This window comes from Cygnus olor, chromosome 2 (assembly GCF_009769625.2).
Source record: "Cygnus olor isolate bCygOlo1 chromosome 2, bCygOlo1.pri.v2, whole genome shotgun sequence".
In the NCBI taxonomy this organism is placed as follows: domain Eukaryota; kingdom Metazoa; phylum Chordata; class Aves; order Anseriformes; family Anatidae; genus Cygnus; species Cygnus olor.
The window spans coordinates 84,408,077-84,424,524 of NC_049170.1; the positions used below are offsets into that span (position 1 = coordinate 84,408,077).

A 16,448-nucleotide genomic window follows, 5' to 3' on the forward strand; every position below is an offset into this window, starting at 1 on the left:
TTCAGCTTATTCATATTTCGATAACCATTATTTTCATGTTAAACATCAGTATGGGTAAAATCTCACAGTTTGAGGAATATTTCCCTAAGTACTTTTGCAAGGTAATTTTTTTTTCTTGATGATTATTTATATGAAGAGGCACTTACGTACATGTTATTCCCCAAATAAGCACCGGTATGTTCATGCTTTTGCTTGCCTAAATTTGCATTACTGCAAGCAATACTCTTGGGGCCTATCTCCCCATCACGCTGGATAGTCACTTTCTTCTATGCAAGTAAATGTCAAACAGTTCCTTACCAATACACTTTTTGTTTAGTTTTTACTGGAATGAATTGTCCTCACGAAGTAAAGAAACACTTAGTGAGGCACCCAGAAACAGTCTTTATGTAAGAGTTTAAAATTTTTCTTTTAGAATGCCTCAGTACTGATGATTTTACAGGACTTAACCTTCTGGTTCTTCCTGACCTCTAGTCTGTTTTCCAAAGAGTTTGTAAATAAATCCTGTGAGATCCTGTGTAGTTTTGTAGTATAGGTTGTTTGTTTGCTTTTGATTTTAACTGTAAATTAGCCATTAGCTTTTTTGGAATAGATTTTTTCAAGACATTCCAGTCCTGTGGTACCTTTTCATTCAAGGGTATGATTTTACATTAAAATACAGGTAGGTGTAAAGCCATGCACAACCACAGCATTACTAAGTCTCCTCTTCAGAGGTTTCAGCAGCTTTTATATATACCCTTATGATTACTTCTTGTCCATTATATTCAAGATGTTCATTCTTTAGCATGAGGAATGCCATCTTCTTTGGTATTGCCTTTTCAAGACTTATATATCTTTCTGACTTTATTTTTGCAGTGAAGCTTTAGGTGGTACTTTGAGGGCTGTCTTTCAGCCATCAGGGGCTATAATATTACACTGCTGATGTGGTGTACTGCATACATCTTACATGAGAAGTAACTGCAAAGTGTAAAATAACTGACCTGTAATTATTAAATGAGATTTGGTCAACTGGTGGTATAATAATAACAAAAAGAAACTGCAACAAGATCAATTAATTTGATCAGTTTATGTATCTGTTATTTTAGCTTTCTCTAGCACACCAATATCTCAGTTTCAGCCTATCCTTTTGTGTTGTGCTGCAACACAAAAAATAACATGTTTCTTTGTAGCGAGAGATAGGAGAGAAAGGGAAAATATGAGAAAATGTCATAAATGATGAACAGATGAAGTAATACATGTATACCTGAGTATATCCAAAATAAATTGGCTTATAGTGAAAGCACATGACTAAGGTTCAAGCCCTGGGTTCATTTTTAGCCCTGTATTACCATGGGCTCTCCTGTAAAATGAGGATGATAATTTTATTCTACTTATTTTATTTTATTATTCTCAAGGGTGGTAAGATGGCAACAACCTGTCAATAAGATACCTGTGCAGTTTCAGGTTGAAAAGTTTTGTGAGGGTTTTCCCACTTGGCTTGCTTTCTAGGTACTTTTGTGAAATACCCAAATGGTGCTGAAATGCCAAATCCTTCTCTTTGACACGAATGCCGGTGAGAGCAGAGGAGTGCCCTAGCTGAGCAGCAAGTGTGTGAGAGGCTTCTCCTATGCCTCTGTTTTAGTGCTTAGGTATGTCTTTCATGCATGGCAGCTTCAGGAAGTGGAAAGTTGCTCAAAGGAGGCAGCAGCGGTTTGTACTCCGTGTGGCGGGGCATGAAATCCTGGATCCGTACCAGCAGCAGGCTCTTGTATGGGGCGCAAAATCCCTTCTGTCTCCCTTCTGCACAGGCTGGGAGGGGAGGATGTGAATGCATGTCTCTGATCAGTTTCACAAGTTAATTTATGCACTATAGCTTTATGATATTTATCTCTTCAGACAGTAAAGCGCATGTCTTTGTTTTGTGCACAGTCTTTACATGCAATTAGACCAAGTATTAATGAATATCACTGAGTGTTGTACTGCATGTACACAACCTGTACTTTCTGTACAGAGTGGCATTTTACACTCTAGGGTCCCTCAGTGATCATTTAACCACGGTTACTCTCAATTTCATTGTCAGGATATTGTGCCTGAATTATAATAATAATTTAAAATGTGCCTGGCATATTTCATTTGATACAACTGGGAAAATATTACAGTTGTTAAATAAACAAGTTAATGACAAGCCCCACCAGAGTAACATTTGGTTAAAACAGGAAATAGAAGAGTTAGAATGCAGACTGAAGACTGCTCTGCAAAATAGTAGCAGATCAGCGAGGATCAGTTCTTGTCTTTGTTCTCCTCTGCACTGCTAAGGACCTTGATTAATGCTTTGGCTTTGTTTTGTTCACATTTAGAAATTATTTCCTTTGGCAAAATAGCCTCAACTGGGAATAAAGCATCAGTCCTGTGAAGTGACATGGTTTCAGAAATAAATAAACAAAAGTACACGATTTCATAAATGTAATTGAAAATCTAATTGTAGTTAATTGCAGTTATTTTTTCTGAGTTAATGCTAGATAAGCAAAATCTAGGCACTTTGCATACTTCCTTCCTGTTTTCAGTCATTTTGCACAATTACATTGTTCTCATCTCTCAAAGAGGCTGGATCAAATGAATTTACAAAGTGACTGAAAACATTATTATTTTGCAAAATGATGGGCTTAATATTGAGAACATGTATCACTATGTTTACCACTCACCCTGCTTTACACTACTTTCCTGTTTCTTCCCCAACCCCACCCCATTACTGCCCCTCCAGATAACAGCCAAATGGACAAAGTTTTCCCGCTCTTCCCAGAATTACCTCAGAGATACGCTTTTCTATGATGCTAATAAGTAGTCAGTTTGCCTCTGAATAAGCAACCTTGTATAAAAGAATTTTAGGCAATAAATTCAATTAGCCAGAAAATTCAGATGTGAACATCTGGTGATAATGCTTTTCATGACATTAGGAGGAAAGAAAAAAAATCAGTATTGTGTGCACAAGATGAATGCCTTCATGCTACTTCTTATGGCATGCAGCAGGTGCAGAAAGAACATTGCGCTGTTTCTTGAATCTCTGTCATCGGCCTGGGAAAATTGTCCTGGTTGCATTTAAACATTTGTAAAAGCTCTGTCTTTTGTATTTGAAAATACAAGGCTGTAGGGAAGGAAAGGTAATACACACTGAAAGGCGTCGTCATTTGACACAAGTAATATGGTGTTTCCACATTTTGAATGGGCACTCAATACATCTGCAGCTTTTTGAAGCAGCATAATGTTCTAGTGTACATTCCGCAGATTTCTTTCCATACATAACCCTTCTGCCAATTGCCTCTCTGATTTATGAGGCCAATGTATGAATGGGGGAGATTACTTTCCTGTTGTAGAGCATACTTTTTTTATTACTGTTCTCATCACACAGCAAGCCAAGGTAAGGCTTCGTACACACTGTATATAAATAAAGGAGATCAATATCAATATCTGTAATTTGACGCTTTCTCCAGATACCTATAGTAAAAAGGTTGGCAGCAAAATGATTTCAATAAGGTGAATGTTAGTCCTGATAGAAAAGCTACACCAAATGAAGCATCTAATGTAAAGACCATCAGATGATCATCAAAATGTTTTTGAAAATACAGAGATGGCTGTCACTTAGCTACTGAGAGCAGTTGCAGCAGAAGGCACCGTTTTCTAGAGTCATGAGGATGCCTAAGGCTCTGAGATTAAAATGCCTACCTATCTATCCAGCCACTGCAAAAACCTGTTTGAAGACACTTGAATCAGAGAGTCTTTAAGTAATCTTGAAGTAAACTTACAGCAATGATGCTGAAGTTAGTCCTGCTGTTCTAGATTCACACAGGCATCGCTCAGAGAAGAGTTTGTCTCATGCCGCAAAGAAAATAAAAGCAAAAACAAGAGAAATAAAAGCAAGGTATAAAAATCATCCATTCAGAAGTCTGAAGCACTACTGTGCATTTTGTACTGATCATGGGCCTGATTCTTCCCTTCTCCTCATCCCAGAAAAGTACTGCTTGAACGATAAAAGGCTGACATTTTCAAGGTCTGTATCTTGTACAGATCTTGGTTCAGGCAGAAGAGGAAATGCATTAGATCTGTGAGTTATGGTTTGAAAAGTTATTTGGAATATAGTAACTTATTTAGTTTCACAAAGAAGTTTGATTTCTTCCTGCATACTTATCTGCATAAAAATTAAGGGTTTATAAATCTGGATAAAAATTAAGGATTGTAATACCCATTCTGAATCTTCTTTAACAGGTCTGATTCAGACCATTACATCTGAGCTGTTGCTGCCACCGTAGTTGCTGAAGAGCAGGTGGGAAATGCTGCTCACCAGTGTCACCAGCACTGCTGAATCTGGCTGGGTACTTCCCTAGACATATCGCAGATACATGGTTAACCAAGCAAAGCACTAAAGAAAGGGACATAATTTGTACTCCAGACAGAAGTATTACAGGTTTGGGGTTTTCTTTTTGTTTGAAATTGCTATTTTGCTATTCTTATGTCCAGAACAACTGAAAAATTGCCACAATTCACAAACTTGTTTCCAAAGCCATATCATAGCAGAAGCACTGAGGTAGTCTACCATAAATGAAAGTAATGCCTAATACTATGGTATATGGGGCATCAGAAGAAAGTTGTGAGACATGGAAGAGAAAAGGAACTTGACCGAGACAAAGGAAAAAAAAAATCAAACCCGTACAAGCATGTGTGAATGTATACCTAAAATTTTGTATATTGAACTGTGGGCATTATGAAGTCTGTAAGACGAGACAGAGACAGATGCTTGTGCTGACTTTCACTTGGTTTATAATAGTAGTGTAAATGGGGAAGTGTAGGAAAGGTTATGTAGTGCAGCTTTGTATTGGAACTCTTGAATTACACATTGTAGTCGTAGCTGTGCCATAGCCTTCCTTTATGACCTTAGGCAAATAATGTAATTTTACTTGCCCAAGTTTCTACATATCAAGAGTTTTGGCAAACCTTTCTTACAAAGAGGCATGTTGAAAATGCATTAATTAGTTTTTGAGACAGTAACTATCCCCGAAATATTTTATCTAAGACAGAAAATTCTCATGTGACTAAGAGATTTTTTTGAAGATAAACACATCAGTTAAAATAAGATAATACTTCTTGTTTAAATGGCAGTAGAGAATGTCATGGGAGCAGAGGTCATCAGGTGGCAGTATGATACTTGATCTAATAACTGTAAATATATTTTTAATCTGAGAAGAAATGGTCTGTTGTTTATTCTGTGAGGAAAACTAACTGAGATAGCTACAGCATGCCTCAAATAAATATCTTTTTGAATTTTCAATTAGGGTTGAAATGTCAGATGTTTGTCCTTAAACACCAAAAAAAGAGGAATTGTCTGTGGTCTTATATGTGACCACTGTTCCATGATCATATTTGTGTTTACGTTGAATAAATCCCACTAGTAATATGCTGAACTGAATATAGTTAATTGCCACTTCACAAATTTTCATCTGATATTATGGTGATGTTCTCTGGTTCTGTTGGTTAGAGTATTTGAACTACTGACCTACTTCATTTGTCTAAAGAACCTGATTTTTTTTTCAAAGAAAGAGTAGAGTTTTATGTATCATATTTATCTTCGCAAGGAATCTGGCCATAGGAGTAACGGGATGTTCTTAGGTGAAGTATATATGTTGATATATTTTTCCCAAGAATAAATGTAATCCTTCATACTCAAAAGGGTGCTTAATTCTTTTTTAATACCACAGAGTAAATGATCCAAACCCTTGGCGTTAATCATCATTTTTCATTTAATTTCAGACAGTGCTAGATCACTACCTGAGTAATGCCTATGACTTTTGCATCCTAAATTAATATTGCTGTCATATTATCTGTTGAATGCATGCAGCCGAACCTTCTTTAATATTGTGCCTTTTTCGACTGTTTCAAAAACAGAGAGACCACAAATTTAAAGCAATTAATTTCAATACCTTCTGGGGGCTTCGGCTTGTTTGTATCTTCCCTAATATGTGTGTGTTTGAGTCACACCCCCCAGTGATTCAAAAGCTGAAAAGCCTGGTTAATGCAAGTCATTATTGATCTGTTCATTTTAGGAGATGCTGCTTTGGAGAGAGGGCTTGAAAATTGTGTTCCTGATACCTTCACATTCAAGCTAGGACTTTAGGTCAGCCCTGTGCCTGCTGATAAGAGTGTTACTTGGATGATCCTATTAATACTTGATGTTTAGTTTTAGGATAGGATTCTTGCATGGGCCTACAAATTACTATTTTTAATGAGTATTTAGGTAAATTGCTTTACTATATGTAACTTGTACCTAGCCATAGAGTTTTCTTAGTTGTAAAAAACAAAATCATGCTAAAACCTTGATTTATAATAGGCACAGCCTTCCTACTGAGGGTGAAAAACAAACTGCATCACTGTATAGAATACATTAAGGCTTACTGACTGAGGAGGCAGCACATTTATTCATACTTTTTCAGGGCAATTTTAGAACATAATTTTGAGTCTCCTTCTGTCGGAACATGTTTTTGAGTCTATGTTGACCTCACATATAGATCCGAGGGTCTAAAGAGGTCACTTAAGAGAAACACAGGGAAAAACAAATGTATATTTGGTAACAGAAATAAATATCCACTCCCAGATGGAAAACTTCTGAGTATTGACCCTGTGCTTTGAGTCATGTGTCACAACCATTTCCCCAAATAACAGTGTGATTTCTTCAAACACAGGAAAGAAGTTCCCCTCTTTTTCCGCGTGCTGCAGTTTAGCATGTGGAGAACAGTTCTTATTCAACTTAAAGCAGAACATTGTATATGTACCAGTGGTTGAATTTATTTAAATTATGCCTGTTGGCAGCTTTATGTCACCTTGGTGTCTGATCTAACTAGTCCTTAATGACAGTTCTGCAAAACCGTTCTTAAATGAGACCAAGATCCAAACCTTGATTTAGACTTCTTAAACAAATTAGACTTCTGAGCTAATGCAGCAATTTGCATAACATTCCACTCTATTTTAAGCTGAAATTGCTCAGCACTTTTTAAAACCTGTAGCAAACTGCTTTGCTAACGAGACTAAATTACTCTATGATGTTACAGCTAAATTGCTCTGTAATAAATCTCATGTATGTTTGCAATGTAAGGACTTTGAATTGTCTACCTGCTGCTCCATAGGCATTTCAAAAGAAATAGTGAAGAGGAATTATAGTTCGAAACAATACTTTTATCTTAAGAGAATTATTGTCCTGAATATTATTCCCCTATCCTATTTTGATGGAGATCTTTCTCCCATTCAAACCCATTTTAATTTTTAGGAATCAGCTTTTGGAAGGGTCTTAACAGTTACCAGTGAGGCTGCACACCTTCCAAACCCTTCTCCAAAAAAAATTAAAATACAGTGCTTTTTCTTCTTAGATGAAAGTTGTTTTAATAATGTAAACAAAAGATAAGTAATGGAAAGTTCTTATGGAAAGGATTTGGGATTGCAATATGAAAATCTAGATATGTAATAATGTTACGGATACTGTGTACAACTGGTCAGTGTGGCCAAGCTGCTGTGTGGGCATTGGCCTCTTGGACTGGCCTGTAGCACTGGTCTGTATGGAGGCACCAGTGTGCTAAACTGGTTGTATGTAGTCAAGGAATGTCTCATAAACACTGCGCTGCCTGTCATTGTCAAAATGCCTTTGGCATTTGGTTCTGCCTTTCCTCATCCATGGAGCAGAATTGCTGGGAATCCATTTGTGCATGAAATCATAAGCACTTATTTTGCTGGTTGGAAAACCACTTCCAGCATCTAAATACATTAAAACCAATGATTACTATAAATTTCAAGAACTAGTGTTCAGATGAATTGTCCTTTTAATTTGGGGTCTATTGGATATATACCATTACCAGTGCTAACAGTCAATTATTTTCCAATTGCTGCATACATAACACAGTGTCAAAGAAATAATTTTATACGTTTAAACACTTACACTTTGACATATTGAAACGTGCTTTCTTAATAATGAAAATGTCACTGTGTAAGTCATGGATGATGTGTGTTATGTCAATTAAGCTGACAATTAATATCTGTGATGTCTCAAAAGGCTTGACTGTTAGATTTTTTTTTAACTTCCTTTGGATGAAGAGTTACTCAAAAATAATTGTTAAAAAGAATGTTGAAAGTAAATATTTAGCTATGAATTAATCTTTGCATTAAGACTGTGGTGATCGTAATGGCTGAATGCTTAACATCTTGTTGGAAATAGAAGATTGTATTATTTTAGAAACACTTTTTTTTGTCACCTATTCTTAATCCATCTCTGTTTCCATTATATTTTACTTTGTGAAGCATGGTAGTTAGAATTCAATACAGAAGAGGATGTTCAAGTTATATCTACTGGCAACATTTGAACAATATCTCAGATGCCCACTTGCTAAGTATAAATAGAAGAGGAAGGGTGTTTTGATTTCTACCACAGCAATATTTTTAGGCTGTTGGAATGCTTCATTATCTAACAGTCTTTGGCTAAACTGGTTAAAAATTGAAGTTTTACTTTTCTTTCCTTTTTATGTCTCTAGCTCTGATTGTTACAGCTTTCTAATGGATGGAAGAGGCAATTTCCATTATGCAACAACTGAGAGAGAGTCTTTTCCTTCTCTTCTTTACTGCTGGGAGGAATAGAATAATTTTTTATTTCAGCATTCGCTGGAGTTCAGAACAGTAGTAATAGTGAAGACACCTAATTCCTATTTGCTTTGACTTTGCTTCTGCCATAAGCAACAACCAAATGTGAGGACTGTTTTTCTGATACTTTGATACATGGAAAGATGACTCACCTTTATTGTGTTCACATTTGAAAAGTTATCTCTCCTTTTAAGTAGGAGAAATAATACTTTTGATTGTAAGTCAAAGCAGGCATTCTGCTCGAGCTGACAGTCCTGGTTATCCTCGCTTTTAGGGCAAACCTTCCTCTTCCCCAGGGAAGCAAGCCAGTAGAGTTTTCACATCCAATTGTTAGACTTTAAATAGAGAGCCTGGAGGAACAGCATGGCTTCTGTGCTGAATCAGTGACAGGTAGCATGTTTTGTCAATTAAGGTCATGGACTGTAATACTGTTACTGCTTACACTTGACAATAATTCAGTTTCAAGCTGTGTCACGATTTGTACAAGCTTCAGCATATATTTATCGTGAAAAATAACAGGGAAATTAAGAAGGCTGCAAAATATCCTACAACACTTGCACTTTTTTTTTTTTTTTTTTTTTGCTTTTCCCTTGGGGGTCTCATGTTCATAAATTGTCCTTCTGACAGTTTTTAGAGCACAGAAAGTATTCTTTGACCAGAGCACTCTCAAAAAGAGTAAAGGCAGTATATAACCAGTGTAAAGCAGAGCAAGAAGATACCGAAAGCTGTAGATCCAGTCATCTTTCCCAAAGGGAACTAAATATACCTAGGGAGAAGTCCCTGGGTATTTTTTGAATGTAGCTCTGTATTTGATCCACAGTATATCTTTTGTATAAGAGTAGTGCTTGAGTGCCGCATGAACTACCTACCTCCTGGCTGTGTTAGTAGTGTTCCAAGTAATCGGGACCAAACTCCACCTGCTGCTGGGAAACGGAGCAGGAGACATTATGGCATTGCATCAGAAGGTAGACACTTCTCCTTTAGACTAGGTTAAGGAGCCAGGTGGTGATTTCTCTTGTCAGCAAACATGTAAGGCTGAACATGTAACACAGTTAAAATTTCAGGCATACTACAGTATATACTAACCTAAATTACATACTTACCACTTAGAAAGCTCTGGTTGAACCTCTCCAAGCCTTTGAGTGGTTTCTTTGGTCATCAGCCAGTGACCTTAGACCTGGTCTTTGGTACTGTCTCCTGTTCTGCAGGGTTTGCAAATGAGAGTGTGGTTTATTACCGTTCCTGTCTCACCTCTGTTTTTATGCTGGACAGCCATTAACCAGATGTCCTCACAAAACAGGTGTCTTTGCATTCCAGGTATCTACATATCCTTCATGTCCTACTATTCTTTTCTTTCCACAAATCCATGCAATCTTTTATATCAAATTAGAAAAGCTATCAAACAATTCATATGCTAAAATCATACATTAATCAAGTATATCAATATCGATTCAGACATATTTTAGTACTTCTTGTCTGATCCTCTTGTCGGGTTAAAAAACGGACAATATATTCAAGGGAGAATGAACTTTTATATGAGTGGCTGAACTTAGATGTGCTGCAGAACCAGACAGTAATTCTTCTGAATTCAGAAGTGACTGTTCTGGAATTGACCTGTGTGACAACAGAGTTTGTCTCCTGTATTCCCTGATAACTTGGTACTATGCTGATTATTTGGTTATCGTAGGCGAGCAGTCTTTGGTATATTTTTTCTTTTCCTCTAGATGTAGCGAGGCAGTAGCTACTAATGTGTCAATAAGTACTGCATTAAGAAATGTTCTCTCTGTATAGTCAGGAGAGAGACAGAAGTACCTATCAAAATTCTCTGGAGGAGTGGGATTTGATGTCCCACTGGGGTAAATTGCTGCTTATCCACCCATCCAAGTATTCTTGGCAAAGACATCTGGCAGTAGCTCTGTTGAGCTCACAGGAGCCATGACAACTTAGCTCCACGGAGAATCTGCCCAAAGAGACTCAGTAAGTCAGAATCACTCTCCTCCAGACTGCAGCTGTAGCTCCATAAAGGACCTGAAGAAATAACTTAATTTTCTTTGCCTCAGTTTCTGTAAGTGTGAACAGGTTCTGGTAACATTCATCACTCTCATGATTTGTGAGTAGCAGTTAAACACGTAGTTAAATATATAGTATTAATCAGCTATATCATATATGATGGAAATACAAAGATGTGGTGGGATTTCTAGGGAATAATTGGCTGTTGGAAAAGCAAAAACAAAGCAACAGAGTAGTCCAGGCAGAGAACAGCATCAATAACTGAGCTCCCAGTTGTGAGGAGTGAGCTCTATTGCTGCATGCATGACATAGCTACTTTGCCAAGTACCTGAGCTTGGAAATTCGAGGAAAGTTTGCAAAATAAGCTTGTCTTTCCCAGGTACCAGTGGGTTTCTTCTAAAGTACAATTTGAGAAAATTTGTCAGGTTAGGTGAAGTGTTACATATCATCAGTTTCATTTCTGTTGTATTACTTTTTTTTTTTTCCTGACAGAAATGCGTTTTAGATGAATATTTAATTCCCTTGCTTTTAAGAAACTATCTCTGAATCACTTCAGTCCACTGACAACTTCAGGTTTTGTCAAAGTATGAGTTGCATGAGCTGAATACAACTGGGCTGTGCGTTACCACGGCTGAAAAAGGATGGTACAACTCAGAAATACCATCTAAATGTGGCAGAAGCAAACATTTTCACTTCGAAAGGAGTATAGAACTGAAAAACCTGTCACTTGGCTGGTCACTAGGAGATGTAAAACGGCTTTCACCTTGGGACCAGGGCAGGGACCAGGCACCGGTGTCCTCTGTGTCTAAGAGGAAGAGTGGGGAAAACAGCACAGGCACAGCTTGCTGCTGAGCAGTGGCTGAGCCCTTTCCTGCTTCAGATACGTTATAGCAGACAGAATGATTTTTGCTCCATAGTTACTATTTTTTCTCATTCCTCTCATCATACATAATCTTTTTTTTTTCACCCATGAATCAATTAAAATATTCATTCAACATATTGTGCTTTAAAAATATGAAACACAAAGATCAGCAGGCCTGTTTTCATTCTGTTGTTCCTGATATTACTCATCATACCAGAACAACTTGTATATTTCTCAACGGCATTTTTTTTTTCCATCAGATGTTGTCTCTTTTCAGAGGCAGAAGTCTAAAGCTCAGTGGTTGGTTCACCTTTTGTAGTACTGATGCATAGATTTTTGTTTCTGGACTGTTTCAGTAAATGTCATCTATTTCGTCATGTAGGTGGCTCTTCATGTGGTTTGCTTGGGTTTGAAAATCTGGTTAAGTAGGGAAGCAAATGTATTTTAATCCAAAGAGTAAATGTTGGTGGATTGTAAAAACAAGCAAACAAACAACACCCCAGTTTCCTCTGCCCCCATCCAAACTCCCCCCAGATAGATGTGGTTAATTAAGCCTGTCTTGGACAGGAGCAACTGATTCCATTGCAAGTCATCCTATTAACAGTGGTAAGGGTGTGATCTGTGAGATACACCGCAGCACATTTTCTCTTTGATCTATTTCCTGGTTTCTGAACTGAAGGATGACACCGTTTGTCTGAGCAGGGGAAGCACGGGCTCCTAAATAGATCAGTGCAGTGTTATGCCTGCAGCTGGTAGATCGTACGGATGTCCATTCCCAGTGCTGCACTCTCCATGTGGAGCTGGTTGCTGCAGCCTTCCAAGTGACCGGAGTACTGCTTGGAAGGTTGGACATGATAAAATGACTACTTAAGGGAAGATGTTTTAGTTCGTCTCTAAATAGTAGCTATCGCTTTGGTGATTAGCCCAAAGCTGTATTGTAAATGTATACACATTATAACAATTTAATACGGTAACATCTCAGTATATATGCTTTTTAAGCATGAAACTGCTCTATTACTGGGTCTTTCTATTATTTATTATAGAAATTGGAATATGCCAGATAAGCTGGTAGAAGAAAAGAGAGAGCTTCTATTTGATCAGTGGGTAATTTTGTATAGCTCAATTTTGGAAACTCAAAGTCTGAATCATTTTTCCATTTATATTTGCACTGAAGTTTGTGTTAGGTGTATGAAATGCCATATATCAGTTATACTTCAATATTTTGAAGTTAGCAGATAGAGTATGAATTTTTAATAAATTTTAATGTGGTTTGTTTAACCTTTTCCTTCTCTCAAGCCTCACCCCTGCAGACAACCCCAAGAACACTTAAACATTCAAGAACAACTGCACAAAAATTTAAAAACTTTGTCATCATAAACTTTGATTCTAAAAAAGCCTCACCTTTCTCTGCAGTTTTGAAAATACTCTATAGCTGCCTCCTTTATAATGTCTTAGGCAGAATATTACTAGAGGTAGTTAAATGGCCAGGTAAAGTGCCGGGCTTGCTTTGAGCCTTCAACAACAACCCACGCAGTGAGAAAATTTTTGACAGATGTCTGTCTAACTCACTTGAACTTAGTACCCCTTGGATCTTAGTTACAAATCAGTCTGGTTTCTTAAAACTAGATCCAAGATCGATTATTGTTTTTAGAGCAGGTAGTACCAGAGTATCCTCAAGCTGGATTTGCTGCAAAATATTTTGTAATAAGCTGTTCTTGATATTCTTGACATCCTTGATCATTTGCTTCAAATATTTTTGTTCTTCCTGTAGAATGATATTTTATATCAGATACTGCATTAGAAACTTATTTCATAGGCCACCTTAGGAATGAATATAACTTTTTCTCTTACATCACTTAGGGGTCACCCTCAAACTTAATAAAATGAACTTTCCATGATTTGTCCATCATCCTAGTCTTTATGCTTCTGCAGACTTCCTCATTTTTGCCTTTCAACTTCACTTGTAAGACTTTTTTTCCCAGTTTTGTTGGTATAATATCCTTACAGGTACTATAGTAGCTGCGCACATTCCAACTAATTAAATGCAAAAGGAGGTACTCCTAATAACGTTATTGAATTGAGTATTATTTTTTTTTAAATTTGCAGTAGTCTTGTGGTCTTTTCCTACAGTGCATATTCTCTTTAACTTGTGACGTGTTGCACTCTGAAGCAGATGATGTTGCTCCAGCACAAGAGAAACCCTTGCCAAGGCAAACCGTGCTGGACCTTGAGAAATCTTGCTGAGGCAACACTGTTGGCTGACTTTTGGCAGTTTTTTCAGAGGTTCAGGTTTGTCATTGTATGGTTATATTGCCACAGAAAAAATAATATGAGGATTCAAATGGGTGTAACACAGCGGCCTTGCAAGGCTGCCATCATACCTTTACTGGAGCATAGCCTGCATAAACCACACCTTAATTAAATGGGGGTAACATATATAATGCCGGTCTTTATTCCCTAATGTTATGGTTATCACTTTGGCCTGTTTCAGATAAGAAGACAAGGCGGAATACAATTACTGGTGGACCTATTGGACCATCGGATGACAGAAGTCCACCGTAGTGCCTGTGGAGCTTTGAGAAACTTGGTATATGGGAAGGCAAATGATGACAACAAAATTGCTCTGAAAAACTGTGGTGGTATCCCAGCATTAGTACGGTTACTCCGCAAGACTACAGATTTGGAAATCAGAGAACTGGTCACAGGTTTGAATCTTTCGATATTTTTTGTTCTAACTCTATGCAGGCCCTACAAGCACAGGTCTGGTGTGTGTCAGTAGCTCCATCAGTAACTTTTTATTTCATTACCATCTTCTGTGCTGTAACACAACACTTTAAAGACTCCTGGATGTGTGTAACATATGAATAGCTTTATTTGATATTATGCAGTCTGTTTCCTGTTACAGCTCCTGCTTTTTTTCTTCTCAGTTAGCCATGAATGTTCTTGCAGGAGGTGCTCCATGTAAAGATGTGGGGTTGTGGGGCAGAATCCTACCATCAACTGCGCTCTGCTCTCCATCCAGTCTGGTGTAGGGTTGCCCATGAAGAAGTCAGAATTTACTGAATTTTCTTAGACACTGTTAACAATTTCTTTTATACTTTGTATACTGAGAAGGATGGTTTTGTTGTTGTTGCTTTTGAATTTTCGTATGGCTTTGAAAGGAAAGTGGAAAAGCATGCTGGAGAGATGGACAGCATCCTCTTCTGAAGCTTTTTTTTTCTGAAATTTGGTATCATGCTATGTGATGTATGTTAGACTTAGGATGTTCAGGTAGCGGTAAATTTTTTGTTTCACTAGAGTAAAATCCAGTATTTTTAAGGTTGTTCAAGCTTTTTCCCTTATGAAATTCAGGTTTGTTTTTTACAGAAATACAGAAATGCTTTCAAACAGTACCAATCTGAAACATCTGGAGATACCTTCCCCTTAAACTATCCTATTTAATATGCAAAAGAGAAGATGGATGGCTTTTTTTGAGTTTTTCGATTTCTGATTTCATTCTATTTGATTGCTAATGTCAATGTGGTAATTAATGCTACAAACAAAAAATCTTAAGATCTTTTCATCATCCCATTTTACAATGCCTGAATTTCTATTATGATTTTCCTACTACAATATGTGAAGAAAGTTCTCATTTCTATCAAAGAAGTGTCAGGGTACACAGCATCACCTGTGCTTCTGCAGAAATTATTTAACCTGGTGGGTCAGGCCTCATTTAGGACACAACTGATGAGATTTCCATCCTTCGGTTGGCTCCTGATTCCTTCCTTGAGGGTGTCTGAATAAACTCCATGGTGCTTATTAAATGTAGATTTTTATATTTGATTTTGCTTCTTGGTTACAACACCTATCACCTTGTACTCGTTAGGCAGGATTAATGGTGCAGAGATGCTGGCTTGCACAAGCTCTGATGGTGCCTCCTGCAGAGTGACAGAATTACTGACAGATCTAATAAAGTGTAACCACTGCTTCAGATTCAACATACTTGTTTGTCTCTTGGTTATGTTGTCTGTGCCCCGACTCTAGGGAACATTCTGTTCTTTTATTCTGAGAAGTGGCAAACTGCTAATGAACATCAGCAGTACACTTCAGCAGTTTCAGTAGCAGCTTCCATGTTGTCTGTAGACAGAACACATAATGTCATCAGGTCATTCAAAGAAAAGATAATAGGCTACAGTTTACATACCTTCCATTGCACAGTATGGTGTTAAATTTTTCTGAATTCCCACAGAAAGGATGTGTGTGCTGCATGCCCTCAAGCTGTTACTGCTGAGAAGTTTAGGTGCCAACCATCAGTGGTAGGAACCAGCCTGCGTATGGTTAGATACAGCTAACAGGGACAGTAAGCATCAGGAGAGCTGGACGTCTATGGAAAGCATGCAGAGAGAGGTGACTGAGGAATGGAATGAGAGTTATTGGTACTCAGGATTTTATTCCTGGGCCAGCTTTTGAGTTGTGTTTTTGTTTTGTTTTTATTTGTTTGCTTTGTTTTAATTAGTCAGTACATCCCAGAAGGCCACCACTTCCCCTGGCTGTGTCTGTGCCTTTCAGAATGCAAATCAGTAGCACTGGCTTTGAAAATGAAATCCTGATAGTGGTGGTACTCTGCAAAGCTCCTTTCCAAAGCCATACTCATAGCTGCACCTCTCATCCTCCGTCTCTTAGAAAACAGGCTGGAATTTTGCATCATAATCAGTTATCCTTTGCTTTTTTTGTGAAGTGTTACAGTGTGACAGCTGCCCCAGTTAGATTCCGTCCCTCTGTCTTTTCTGGGGAAAGAAGGATTACTCCTGCAGCAGCTGCCTCAGTAATAAAAAATATTTAACTTGGTGGTGGGCACGAGGGAAAACAAAAATTTCTCCTGCTTCCTGTCAGCTTTCTTGATTTGAGGTGGCAGGAAGATAATTATTTCAGTAGTGCCACCATAGCCTGAAGG

General features: G+C 37.7%; 1 protein-coding gene across 10 annotated transcripts in view; it reads left to right on the forward strand.

The window, feature by feature from the left end:
• Nucleotides 1–16,448, forward strand: part of CTNND2 (catenin delta 2) — a 646,797-nt gene that overhangs the window by 487,027 nt on the left and 143,322 nt on the right. For all 10 annotated transcript variants that reach the window (XM_040548196.1, XM_040548193.1, XM_040548191.1 and 7 more), the window contains one exon: nucleotides 14,007–14,220. In XM_040548196.1, the coding sequence (XP_040404130.1) occupies nucleotides 14,007–14,220 (214 nt within the window). The remainder of the gene's footprint in view (nucleotides 1–14,006; nucleotides 14,221–16,448) is intronic.